Genomic DNA, 14310 nt, shown 5'->3' with positions numbered 1-14310 from the left:
ATTCCGATTGAATATATCTGCGCTTTGTACTTTGAACACTATGGAAGCTTTTCTGTTTGAAATTATGTAACTGTTTCTCTCTTGTCCTTCGTCTGATGAAGCTGTTATGATGCTGGGCTTTAACCAGTAACCTAAATCAGGGGTGTCTGGCTCCTGGGCGGCACAGCGGGGTGGGGCGGAGAAGATTAGGAAGCAGGCCGGCTGCGTGCTGTCAGCGTTCCTCATATCAGCCGCGGCTAACATTCCTCCTGTCTTCCCATGACCGCCGGGACCCTTTAATTAAAGTTCAGGCTGTCCGTGCCGGAAACTGACCTGGGGGAGAGAGAGCGGGTGGGGGTGAGGGTAGGGGGTGGAGGGGTTGGAGGGGGGGGGGGGTCGGCATCTGAAATCTGAAGGAGAAAAAAAGAAGGGTCTGGAACACGCGGCGGCGGCGGCGGCTCGTAGCGAAGCCGCGCTCCAGATGTGGCGAGTGACCGTTCCCCGTTGTCCTGGTTTCAGTGTGGAAAGAAGAGACCCCTTGGCCGCCCTGGCTCGGGAGTACGGAGGATCTAAGAGGAACGCTCTTCTGAAGTGGTGCCAGAAGAAAACAGAGGGCTATCCGGTAAGGGGGGGGGTGGGGGGGTGGGGGGGTGGTCCCGCTTGGCCTGGCCGCTCCAGTCCCCGCCATTGTCCGTGGAGTTGGAACCTGGACCGGAAGGGGGTGGGGGGGTGGTGGGGGGGGTGGGGGTGCTTTACCGCACAGCGCCCCGGCTACACGCACGAACGTCACAGCGACGCACTCTTCAAAGTGCGTCACGAGTAATGCCTTCATAACACCGCAGCTGCGCCGAAAGCTACTGTGGGTACACCAGTGCCGCTACGCAGACAGCAACACGACAGGCTGGATGCATTGTTTGTAATATAAGAGCAGCAAAGCAGCCTCTGTGCTCCCTTAACAGTACATGCGCGCTCTGACCACTGCGATGCTTCAGAATGGAAGCTAGCGCCAGCGCTCGGATGCTACCTCTGGTAACGAGCCGTCTGCAGGGGCGTAAGCCGCACGTCAGGCGTCACGCTGGCGGGCCGGTCGATAGGCAGCTGCCGTTACAGCCTGGTGCGTGCGCAGGCCCCATCCTGTGTGTTCAGTAGCCTGCACTCGCCTGCTTTGTGTTGGAGGCTCTTTGCAGAACAATGCTAAAGCCCGCAGATTAGCACCAACGCTCTCAGAAGCGCCGTGCGTCCGGAGGGCAGGCTGATTAGCACTAAGGCTCTTACCGGGAACTTTCCCCACAGCCTGCGAAACTGAGCAGGCCGAATTTCACATTCCACGTTCGCATAACAATAAACGCCATTATGCTAAATAACGATCTCCGTGTCAGGGATTTGCAAAGATTTGACTTCAATCCGTGTGGCAGATTAAACCACAGTGGTAATAGCTAAAAATAGCTCCAGCTATCCACCAAATTGGAAGAGATCCAGACTTTTACTCTTTTACCCCACTTGACATAGTAATGTTGTCCTTTCATAAAGTTTTCTCATACTTTTTAATGATGGGGCAATAATGAACCAATGACCCACCCATCTATTCATATATATGTCCATCCATCCATCCATCCATTATCTAACCTCCTTATTCCAGGTCAGGGTCACATGGGGGACTGGAGCCTATCCCAGCATGCATTGGGCAAGAGGCAGGAATATACCCGGACAGGTCACCAATCCATCACAGGGCTATATATACACTATTTTTTCTATGCATGAAGGTGATTTTTGTAATCCGCTTCCATGTTCTGCTGGAAAACATAATAATTCACTTCAGTCTGTGGAATGCCCGTAAGACCTAAGAGGCTTTTGCTAACAGTCAGAGATTTAAATTTGGAATCATTAGCTTCTTGTGTATTATATTATTATGTGACATTTTCCAATTGCCCACAAAGCCCAAGAAAAGTCAGATTCCTTTGCAGACTGGCTGTCAATGTCGATTGTTCTTAATGGAAACACACCGCCTAAATAAGCATGAATGGTGGGCCTAGATGCCCAATTGGTGTGCGCCAAGGGTGTTTTTTGCTGTCAAAATTTTATTGTTTTCAGCTAAGAGTAAGAAATACAAATACATTGGGTGTGGAACTTTCTTTAAGTTCAGGAGCTGCTGTCACATAGACATTAACATTTTTCACATGAACCCCATGAATGTGTTCTATTGACCGCACCATATAATCAGTTTTCAAAAAGCTTAGAATTCATTGAAGTGTGAATAATGATTAGAGAATTTCCACAGTAAAGCTATGATTTTTTCCCTGCTGTGAGCCTACCCAACATAATACAAGATTGATAGGGAAGAGTGGGAGTGCTCTTGGTAAACATGGGAAGGGTGTAAACGATACAGAGGCTAATCTCAAGGGCCCATATAATATTGAGTAGATTGAATTGGGAATAACTGGAAATAACTATTTTCATGGAGTAAAATAGAGCATATGACTAAGTTCATGATGAATTCATTGATGTTCAGATTTCTCAAAGCAAGACATATATTGCACCAGATTACACCCCAATCAATGTCCACGTCTGAAAGGCCCCACGTTCGCGGTTACACATCTACTACCACGTCCAAAATCCAACCTAAATAGAGAAATTAAACCGTTACTAAAAAGCAAGGTAAGACATTTTTTTATAAGAGGCTCAGGAATGGAAATGGAGAGTTTTGTTCGTAGGAAACGCATCGTGCTTTAGCACGTCCGGCTAACTGTTAGCGGTGTAAAGTGCGACAGGCCGCTGCAGAAGAGTGGCAGGGGCAGTCAGGGCTGCAGTCAGGGCAGTCAGGGCAGTCAGGGCTGCAGTCAGGGCTGCAGTCAGGGCAGTCAGGGCTGCAGTCAGGGCAGTCAGGGCAGTCAGGGCTGCAGTCAGGGCTGCAGTCAGGGCAGTCAGGGCTGCAGTCAGGGCTGCAGTCAGGGCTGTCAGGGCTGCAGTCAGGGCAGTCAGGGCAGTCAGGGCTGCAGTCAGGGCAGTCAGGGCTGCAGTCAGGGCTGTCAGGGCTGCAGTCAGGGCAGTCAGGGCTGCAGTCAGGGGCAGTCAGGGCTGCAGTCAGGGCTGTCAGGGCAGTCAGGGCTGCAGTCAGGGCTGCAGTCAGGGCTGTCAGGGCAGTCAGGGCTGCAGTCAGGGCTGCAGTCAGGGCAGTCATGGCTGCAGTCAGTCGCTGTTAAGGAGCCAGGGACTGCGGAGGACTGCCGAGCTGAGAACAGACATGCCCCCGGGCTCCCCCCCACCGCCCCCCCCCCCCCCCTCGCCACGCAAGGAGGGGGGGGGGGCGGGTGGGCGGTTACCTTCTCAGTACAAGCCCTGCAATCGCGCTTAATATCAGCTGTGAAAGGTCAGGGCGGACATGGCAGGCTTGTTTGGGGGCGGGGGGCGGTGGGGTTGTCTTTGTCATCAGGACAGCATCCTTGCAAGCTCGGAGGACTAGTGCTCATTAAGATTGGGACTGGACAGCCCTGTCTTACAGTGGCTCTACAAAAAGACAGGGAGGTGTACCCTGAAGTGTCACCAGCGGCTCTTCAGACTCACCTGTTACCCAGTTCTTGTGTTCCTTCCATACTCTCTATTTAACTACAGGAGTTTAAAAAACTGTTCTGTCTGCAGTACAGAAATGTCCTACGTCTCAGATCTTTAATGCATTTTTGAGGCATCAGTCATCAGACTGCAAGGTTTTTGGCTGCAGTGGTGTGGAGGCTGAACTTTGAATGTTATGAATATGGGTTCGTAACATTCAAAGTTCTGCCTCCACACCACCGCAGTCATCAAACTGCAAGGTTTTTGACTGCAGTGGTGTGGAAGCTGAACTTTGAATGTTATGAATATGGGTTCAAGTATCTGCTCTGTTTTTAAGGAATTTCTGCAGACGCCCTGCAAGGCCACAGGCACCGTTTCCACTTTGCTGATTAGATGCAGTTACAGTTAAGGTAATGGAAGTGCAGGAGAATACCATTGGCTGTTAGTTACCATAACAGGAGAAGGGGTGTTTGCGCCTATCATCTCTCTGCTGCTTGGATAATCAACTCAGACAACTTGAAAAGAAAAGAAAACATATTATGCAATAGACACTACATGGCAAAAAGACACTACATGGACACCTGACATCCAATATCGCATCCAAAATTATGGGCGTTAATTTGGAGTTGGTCCACCCTCTGCTGCTATATCATCCTCTACTCTTCTGGGAAGGCTTTATACTCGATGTTGGAGCATTGCTGGAGGGATTTGCTTCCATTCAGCCAGAAGACCATTAGTGAGGTCGGGCACTGATTGGGTAATTAGGCCGGGCTCGCATTTGGCTTTCCAACCACATCGTTCTTGACCAAACCATTTCGATATGGACCTCACTGTGTGCCCGGGGGGCACTGTCATGCTGAAACAGGAAAGGACCTTCCCCAAACTACTGGGGATGCACATAATCATCTAGAATGTGATTTTATGCTGTAGCATTAAGATTTGACTTCACTGGATCTAAGGGGCCAAGCCCAAACCATGAAAAACAGCCCCAGACCAAGGCGTGTCCACATACTTTTGGTCATATGTAGTGTATTTCCTCTTCAGGAAATACACTACACATGACACATTGGGTGGGTGGATCACTAGACTGGCTAAGTTTTTAAGCCCTAGGGGTAAGTATTAGCCAAGCCTTTTCGCTCCTCACGTTTAAACACGATGACGGGAAACAGGCTCATATATTCTACTCATCAGCCTAAATGGAGCCATGTTGGGTAGATTTTCAGACATCACTTCTTCACGAGCGTCTTGGGGATAATTTCGGTGCCATTAATTATACAGCAATTCCACTCTAATGAGACCTTTAGTGCAACTGTACACTAATTAAACTGTAATGACAACCATTTATGAAAAATGCCCCCGCCCTAATACTACAAGGCATTGTTCACTCTGGACTCTGTCGGCAACTGAGGACAATATATCCTGTTTGGCAGTCACCAGCACTGCACAGCAAGATATATTGCTGTAGCTTTCCATTCTTTCTCGCTTTATTAGCAATCTATCAAAATAAATGCATGTTTATTGTCATCCACCATTTCTCTGTGGCGGACCATATTGTACAATAAGAAATGCAATCAAGCTGATCCTCACTCACACTGTATGTCTCTGTGGCTCTAAAATGATAATTGTCATTACACAGTGCATTGTACAAATAAGAATAAACTCTTACAGAGTGCATGTGGTTCCTGTGTTAATTCAACTCTAACAGAGTACATGTGAGTCCAACAGGAACCATATATACTCTGTAAGAGTTCGCTTAACAACGTACATTTTACTCTGCACATTTACATGAACCTGAAGATTGTGTGTTGTGATTATGCAACAAGCTAACTTCTGTAGCGCGTATTGTACATAGTATTCATTTTTTTTTTTTACATTTTTTAAAATGTCTTGCATTTATCCCTCTTATCCAGAGTGACTTATACAAAGTTTTACAGTCTCCATTTATACAGCTGGACATATACTGAAGCAATTTAGTGTCCTGCTTGGGAATCAAACCCGTAACCTTTACTGTAGGTTACAAGCCCAGTTCCTTGCTTTTTTTATAATACACTGCCAACCCCTTCTTCCTATGAAACAGTTCAAATTTTTAAAAAACTTCACACATGGGTTCAATTGCATTGTCTCTCCTAACCAAACAGTACACCATGAGTAGTCAACATAGTGTAGATCAAATTTTGCATATCAGTTGTCTAAATGTACAGTTACCGGCAGGGTTGAATGTAGCTGGACATGGGGTGAATGTCAAATAAGGTTTTCAAAAGGGAAAAAAAAAGTAAAACTAAAGTCATTGAACATGTATTTTTGAAGTCCAAGTGAATGTCCTCTGTGTATTCATTATGGTTTCACCATACAAAATTCCACTCCACATTGTCACCAGAAAATTCTGATGATTCACTGATAACGATATGTCTGCTTACTTTTAGAAGATTGTATATAGATAAAAAAGAAAATTGCATCACAACCGAAGCCATTTAGATAGCATCATCAGAAATGTTCTGTTTGCAGCAAAAGAAAGGTTATCATGAGACAGCATATAGCCTTATAATATAGCCTTGGCCCCCATGTAAATGTAGCCATGCGTGGTTATTTTAATGAAGCTAAACATATGGGACATTATATATCATATCTTGTATCATATCGTTACAAAACGTTTTTGTATGGTACTGTATTTAATGTTCTGATATTCCCTTAAATTACTGATCAACTCTAGCTACTCTATCACACTGTAATAACCACTATGTAATAGCTATGTAGGACCAATGACTGCCACCTGCTAGAGAGAGAGCGGTTATTACAGTGATTGCACAGAGTGTCAGACCTGCTATGAAGTCCACAGGTCTGTCTAGAGCAGGCGTAAGAGTCGGTTGGGATGGCCAGCCTAATGAATACTGATGCTGTTATTATGAGCTGCCCCCACCCTCCTCCCCCCACCCCGCAGGCCGTGAGCCCTGTTCAGGGCAGGCTTAACCTTAATTAATCTCCGCCTCATTTGGAGTCGCATGCCATCCCAATAATCCGGTTACCGGAATCGATGAGCCGGCCTCTCAAACGGGAAAAGCCTCTCGCCCGCGACAGCGGTAGCCGGGGGCAACGCGGGCGCCGGCTCGCACGCGGGGTTTCGCGGCGGCCCGCGGGGCTCCGACCCGTCGATCCGCCCGCGCGTGGGTCCCGGGGACGAGGAGCGCCGCGGTAAACAACGGGGGGAGATTGACGAGCGTACCCTCAGGTGGCCGTGTTGTTGCCACGGCGATGCTGATGTGCGCCGAGCAACCGCGCAGCCCTTCTGTACAAGGGAGGGGGGGGGGGGGGAAGGGGGAGATCAGGTTATGGGATGTTCACCAAAAGCTGAAGGGACAGAGAAGCGCTGAGCCTCATCCATATATCAGAGTCTCTGAACCAAATTGCACTGCATCCAGGTGTGCTAGCGACTGAACGACAGCTGATGGGTTTATGACACCTTCCTGATGAGTTTTCCTCTCCCCCGTGCTGACAGTGCAATCGATTCGCTCCTAGGCCTTTCTTCAGACTCCAGGATCTTTGCATGCGAGACATCACGCAATAAATGTGCTATGTCAGTCCCGGTGGACCTGGCAACCCATCAGCTTGAGTCAGCCGGGAAAGGCAGTGGCCCCTGCCAGCATTTCTCCAGCAAATTAAATGGTGATTATGGAAATTACGAAGAAAAAAAAAAGAAAAGAAAGAAAAAATGGCAACCCGCCTGAATCCAGCCAGCCGTGCAAAATGTTAAATTGCCGTTTTCATAATCTTTTAAATAAAGACTTCATACAAAAGGCAGGTGTCAAAATGAATGGCATGCAGTGAAAAATATTAATAGACTGGAACAAAATGTGGCGTCCTGTATGATTTTAACAGAGCCACATTATATCACTTTTTAAAAATGGCATCCATCCAAACTTACGTAGTTGGCAAACGTTACCCCTGAATTAAAAAGAAGATTGAGGCTTCAATTTAGTCCATAGACTATATATTTTATATAGTTACTGACACAATAGTTGGAGTGTGGCAGTTTCCAAAAGTTTGATAGATACACCAGATAGATCTACTCAGTGCAGTCCCCACTGATAGTCTCCATCTGTTTAGGACTTCCATGCAGTGTCACCATGAAATCCCCATCAAAGGATGCTTATCATTTCAAACATTAAAAGATTCAAAAATCTGTAAATAGCAAATTAGCATGCTTTGGCTTCCCTTGTATTTTTATACCCACTTTGATGTGCTTATTTGAGTCATCTAGTTTTGCTGTTGACCAGAAAAACAATGTTTTCGCTAGCTGAAAACAATGAGGAAAGCAAACAACCTGAGAGGCATTCATTCATTGGATGATTCAGCTGGCTCTATCTGTGGTGAGAACACATCCGCCCAGGTCTGTTTTGCTTTCAGATTCTCTCTGTGAAGCGAACACAAACGGGGCTGAGGAGGGCCATCTAGACCCCCAGTGGTTTGAGGAAGTGGGAGGGGCGGTGGTGATGGTTGGGGGGGGGGGGGGGGCTTCAACCCTGTGTCACCATGTTGACAACAGAGGGGGCCAGGATGTGTGCTTCAAACAGTGAGGACGCACATTCTGCGTGGCCCTTGCCTGCACCCACTACCCCCCACCCCCCCACCCCCACCTCCAGGTCAGACGGCGGGAAATCAGTCCTGGGAAAAATTCACAAAGATCAATGTAGCATTAACACAGGGTGGGTCGCCATGGCGACACTATGGCGACCAGGGCCCAAGCTGCACAGGCTCCAGTGAAGAATCCAGGGACACCTGGGTTTGTATTCATAAGAGCGCTGGTCTAGGATCAGTTCTAGGATCACATGCTTTATGAATGCAGGCCCTCGATGGCAAAGTGCACCTGCAAGTGTGTGTGCTCAGAGAGGAAGAGGCTGGTTTGTATTCAGTGAACCTCTGCCCTACATTTAGACTGCAAACCTTGCTTTTGTCCTTTGCAGACACAGCCTGGAAAGTTAATTTGTTGACTGGTGAACTCACCAAACCAACACTTAATAGTTATAAACTAAAGTTAGGGGTTGAATTTTGATTGAAACTAGGCCAATGTGTGTACGCATATCTTACAGGGCTTATTACAGACGAGGAGGAAGGAACAGGTAGGCTAAGCATGTTGTGATTCTTAAACTTCTTTTGTCTTTGTCATTTTAGTTTGATGTTTTAGTTTATTGTTTTCGCCCGGAACCCGTGAGGCGGAAGGGTGAAGCTGTTCGTTTATTTGATTTCGTGCTGGTGCGGGTGCGCTCTCTCTCTCTCTCTCTCCTTGCGGTAAATGACGGTGTTTACTGGAACTGCCGCATCTCCCTCCCAGAGGCTATATTCCGGTTCAAGGTGCAAATAGCATTCAAATCAAGACTGCACACCTCTAAGCAGCTCTTACAGAGCACACATGGTCCCTGTTGTTAGAGTCGAATTAACACTGGATATTTTACCGTGTGGTCAAACGCAGACAGGCCCGCTGTTGTGCAGGACTCCACGCTGTGTTCCGGCTTCTGTGTCAGCCTGAACACGGTTCTCATATTCAGGGGGCAGTTTGCAGAAGTGTGATATATTTGACACGCACATTCACTGCCTACTGCCTACGCAACCACTTCCCTGCATCTCACACCTGTAAAATTTGACAAATAGGGCTTAGTTTCAAGAAGGTCCAAAGCACTCTACAGCAAGTAATAAAGCAGGAAATGGAAAAATAATTAAAAAGTCTTAATTGATAAAGGCTTTTAATTATTTTTCCATTTCCTCTTTTATTACTTTCCGCAGAGTGCTTTGGACCTTCTTGGAAGTGAACTCTATTTGCCGTCTTGCGCAATTTTCTGATATTTTGACATACTTTGTTACGTCCTTTTTTTTGATTGGTCTTTTGTTCCCATTTTCAAAGAGTGCCTTCGTGTAATGTGTTGTTCTTCGGTTATTTATCCTCTGGAGCACCCAGTGGCGATCTTACACAACAAAGCATATACAGTACTGCATGCGTGAGTCTGTATATACTGTATCCTGTAATTAAATTCCATTTACGACAGGATTGCTGATGAACGTGTGCATGGATTGCATTTGTAGCAAAAGCTGTGGCAGCACCCCAGCTGACCTGTGGCTGGAAGTTTTGAGAGATTTGTGGTTTTGTACGATGAAACAATCACTGCAATGCGGGTTGTGAAACACAGCTGTTCTCATGTGACCCAGCAAAAGGTCTCTCTGCATGGGGGGGGGTGGGGGGGGGGGGGATATGTTAATTCCTCATGGGGTTTTTTTTTTCTTTCATAATCCCTTTCACACACACGTCCGATGGTAAACTGACAAGCATGTCCTTTCGTTTGCACTAAAGAGATTGTATATGGAAAAGCGATTGTCTGATAACCAGACAGTTGTTGGGTTCCCAACGATTGTTAACAGTTCCCTATTTTGTTTCGGGGGAGAGCTGACTGGACGTGCCTTTGGCGTGACTCAGCCCGAGGGGGCCGTCTCCCCCCCCCCCTCCTCTCTCAGTTGATGCGGTGTCTGATTTCGCTCCGCACCCTGAAACTGCGCCCCGGTTCCCCTCCTGCTTGCGAGGGGGGAGAGACGCACGCGGAGGGCTGGAAGCTGAGCGGTCAGCGCGGGCCCCCGTGTAGTCTCCCACAGAGGGCCCCGTCTGCCTGTGCGTCCGTCGCCGGGAGGCCGCCGCCCCTTTCCTCCGCGCTTCGTCCTCCGAAACGGCCTGTGGGTTCGGCTGAGAGAGCTCGGTCCCCTCTCACCGCCGGCCTCTGGAGGGGAAGTAGCCGTCTGGTAACGTGATAAAGTGGGAACGCCATCAGGGTTTATAGCGCCGAGAGGATGGAAGTGGATTTCCAGGCAGGGATGTTTTTGGGAGTGCATTTATCACCAGGAGGGGGACTCGAAAATGGAATTCTAATAGGAATCGCTTTTTATGGCCACTTAATATAATGGAACTGGACACGTGGGGACTGAGAACAGAGCCAAAGAGAGGGCTAAATCTCAACCCAGACTTAGACCAACTGTGCCGGTGCATAGACACAGACTGTATAGCAGTAGTAGCCAACCGTGTTCCTGGAGATCTACCATCCTGTAGGTTTTCATTTCCACCCTAATTTGGCACACCTGATTCTACTAATCTAGCAGCAAGTCTCTAGCTGTTGAATGAGATGTGCTTTGTTAGGGTTGGAGTGAAAACTTACAGGATGGTAGTTCTCCAGGAACAGGGTTGGTTACCACTGATGCAGAGGGTTGAACATGGCGTGAGAAGACCTGGGATTCTGGAGCTTATAACGAAAAGAGTAAAGTTTATGAAATAATCATTTGGAAGAGTGAAAGAAGATAAATAACATTTTATTTTCTAAACTTTTTTTCAACACTTGAAACTTTAGCGGTGTTTGGGGAAACTTTCGGATGTTTGCACCACTTGACCAGCCAGCAATAACAAATAGCTGAACATGTACAGCAACATTGCAAGATCAAAGCCAAAGAAAATGAGATAAGGATGGATGAAGCTTTATTTTCTCTTAAAAGAATGTGCCTGGAATGACTCCCGAATGCTTCTAAAGTCTGAAAAAATTTGTAGTAAGGAGGCATTTTCATATATTCCCCACATGGCCGCCACACCTATGAGCCCATTCAGTTTTAAAGAGGCATTAGGCATTGCCTGCCAAAGTCTACCTGCCAAATTTGACACGCGTAACGTATGGTTTTGGAGCGACATGCACTGTTGAAAATTCTGCTGCGCAATATGGTATCCAAGTGATTTGGCCGAACAAGTAGTGCGACCCTATGACGGTCAATTCAACTGTAATGTGCTGTTGAGGCTTGTGCCTTTATTGATTGAGCCAGCGAGGAGACTTACGGGGTCGTTTTATGCACACTTTTGACATAATACATCCGACCAAACAGCCATTTTCATTCTTTTATTTCTTCGATTAACTACCGCAAGTGCCTTCCGAAATGACGCTCACTGATGGTTTGAGCTTTTAAACAGAACTCGGTCCAATTAAAGTCTGTGGTGGTAGTGAAATTTTGTAATGTGCAGTAATGGCCCTGGGCGTATGGTGATGTTTTTTTAATGTAGCCTCCCGGCAAGGCAGGGAAACGGCCATGCTTAGTTGTTGTTGAGGCGATTCACAGACCACACAAAGGGAGAACGCTCCCAAAGAAACGAAGAAAGCAGTGAGCTCTGCTTCTCTCGGGCTCGGTTGCTACGGGCGACCAGGCGTTTCCTGTCGCTCGCCGCTCTGTTTGCCTTTTGAGAGTTCGGTCCCATTGCTGGTCCTGGCTGCTGTTGTTTTAGCGCGCACAGTTCCCACCCCCCCCCCCCCCCACCCCCCCCAAGTCCAGGCCCACCAGAACGTATCAGCATCACTCCCGAGCAGCTGCTCCCCCCGCACCCCCAAAAACCAACCCCCTCCCCACCCTCACGCCACCGCCACCCGTGCACATGCAGCACAGCCCGAAACTGAGCAGTGCGCAGTGCAGATCCGTCGCACGCCGTTGCCGTGGAATCAGGTCGAAGCTGGCCCGCTCAGCCGTGGCATGTGGAGAATGCCCTGATGCATGACTGTGCAGGTCTCTGTCTTTCCCCCAAGACTCAAAAGCCATGAATCATCTGTGAAACGGCGCTGGAGGTCTCTTCATTTCATCTAATTTTTAGATCCACTGCTGAATTTTTGCCATAAGTTAATTGCCAATGAACTGTTTTTTATTTTATCACTAATTTACCAGCCATTTTAACAATCTGTGCAGTGCTCTTGATGGATTAGCCTACTGTGAGAGAAACACAAGAAACACAAAAACTATTTCTGAAGGAAGTTTTGGCTCAAAAGTATCTGTATAATTACTAATTAGCCTACTCTGTACGAGAGTGGAGATTATACTTTTGTCTAACTATTAAAATGAGCTTAAATTAGCCCTTAAACAATGCTGAGTGCTTATCCTGTGGGAGAAAGATAGTCATTAAGCATTAATGTTTATCCAAGAGTGTCCCATTGTGCAAAAAAATAGACCAGTATCATCAGTTTCCCATACTACAATCAAGATTAATCAACATGATTAACTTATAATCATAATGATTAACTCAACTTTAAAAAAACGTCTACCATGTTTTTCTATGACTTGTTTTGGCCCTTTTCATAAATTAGGGTGCTTATGCCAGGTGTGTAAAGAGTCATGAATGAATTATGCAAAAAGGCCTTCTGGTTTTATCCAAGAAGGGCCACTCGAATGAGCTTCAGTGACTGTGCTGTTGATTGACTGTTTCAGTAACACGTTGGACAAAAGGACAAAACAAGAACATTTGTTTTAGTTCAGCTCTAACAGTGTAGAGTCCACACTGGCTACAAGGTTCCTCTACTAGTGTAAAATGCACTCTGTCAGAGTGGATGTTGCATTGCGCACTGTGCTGTGGGTCCTTCTCTTCCTCTGCTGCCCTAATTTATGGGCCTGCTCCACGGGGGGGGGGCTGGCAGAGGGTGGGGCGGGGGGCCTGTAGCACCCTTCCGTCTCTTTGGTCTCTCATCTTTACAGTATCACAATGGAGCTGGTTCTCACTGTGAGTCATTGGCAGACACGCTGCCTCTCTGGGCCTCTGATGTCATCCTTTAACCGTTCAGCTGCTGGTGGATTTTTTTTTTTTCAGCCGAGAGCACCGGTCTGTTTCTCTGGCATTAGGAGACCGGGGGAAATTCCACACCGAGGGAAGAAACTGACTAACGGTGATCGGTTTATGACGGAATAAGTGAGCTGGAACAGGGAAATGGCCCTTCTGTGAAAAATAACCGCGAGACGAAGACGATTTCCCTCGTGAGCTGCGGCTGTTTACGGAAGTGCCCGTCGGAGTCGCACCTCCAGCTGTGACCGTACTCCAGGCCAGTTATCCTTCGATAGATGTCCCCGCCCCGCCTCTGTTCGGGATGTTTCCCCCCCCCCTCTCAATGGGAACGTGAACTCCGAGGGCTCTCCCTCTGAGGCCTTTGTTTTTGCAGGTTGTCACAGAGGGCCTTTTAAAGTGATGTCAGACACGCCCGCTGTGCACACAGATGGCCCGTCGTCGCGGTCACAGTCTCCCGAAGCGAAGGCCCCGTTTTTTCCTTTTTTCGATTTTATTCATGTAGCGCTTTCGATAGAGACGCTGTCACAAAGACACCTTGCAGCGGGAATACGGAAGAAAATTGGGCAAAAAATCCAGGCCTGAATCCCCAGAGAGTGAGGTAAAAAAAAAAAAAACTCCACAATGGGAAGAAAAACACAATTGAGCTGCACTGGGACCTTTCGCCCCTCCGACAGTGGTTCTGCTCATGGGTTGGTCTTCCAGTGGAGAGGTTCCAGTGGTTCTGCAGTGGGAGGAGATTCATTCCTCCTAACCAGATTGGCAGCCTGCACAAGAGTAAACAGGGCGATCATAAGCTTTTGTTTCGTCAGTTTGCCTGGCCCCCATATTCCATTGGGAGCGGGAGAAGTGATGACAGACAAGCACGCACACACACCTACACACACACACACACACACACACACTCATGCACACACACCTACACACAAGCACACACACACGCACACATACACAGAATTACGCACACACACATACACACACACAAGCGTGCACGCACGCACACATAGACACACACACACACAGAAGCACGCACCCACACAAGGAAACACACAGAAGCGCGCACGCACACACACATAGCTTTCCCTTTTACAGCCCCCTGGTTGCACCCCTGCTGATGGCAAATCAAAAGAAACACAGAGGTGGCTGGCCACTTCTGCCCCCCTTACTCCCCCCCCCCCTCC

At 47.7% G+C, this 14310-nt stretch overlaps 1 protein-coding gene across 1 annotated transcript in view; it reads left to right on the top strand.

Annotated features, from left to right (window-relative positions):
* Positions 1-14310, top strand: part of specc1 (sperm antigen with calponin homology and coiled-coil domains 1) — an 88774-nt gene that overhangs the window by 62709 nt on the left and 11755 nt on the right. The window contains 1 exon segment of the mRNA XM_035433229.1: positions 499-601. Coding sequence (XP_035289120.1) covers positions 499-601 — 103 coding nt within the window.

The sequence above is a fragment of the Anguilla anguilla genome, chromosome 9 (genome assembly GCF_013347855.1).
Source record: "Anguilla anguilla isolate fAngAng1 chromosome 9, fAngAng1.pri, whole genome shotgun sequence".
Taxonomy (NCBI): Eukaryota; Metazoa; Chordata; class Actinopteri; order Anguilliformes; family Anguillidae; genus Anguilla; species Anguilla anguilla.
The sequence above is the reverse complement of the archived record's forward strand: the minus strand, read 5'-3'. Positions and strand labels throughout refer to the sequence as shown.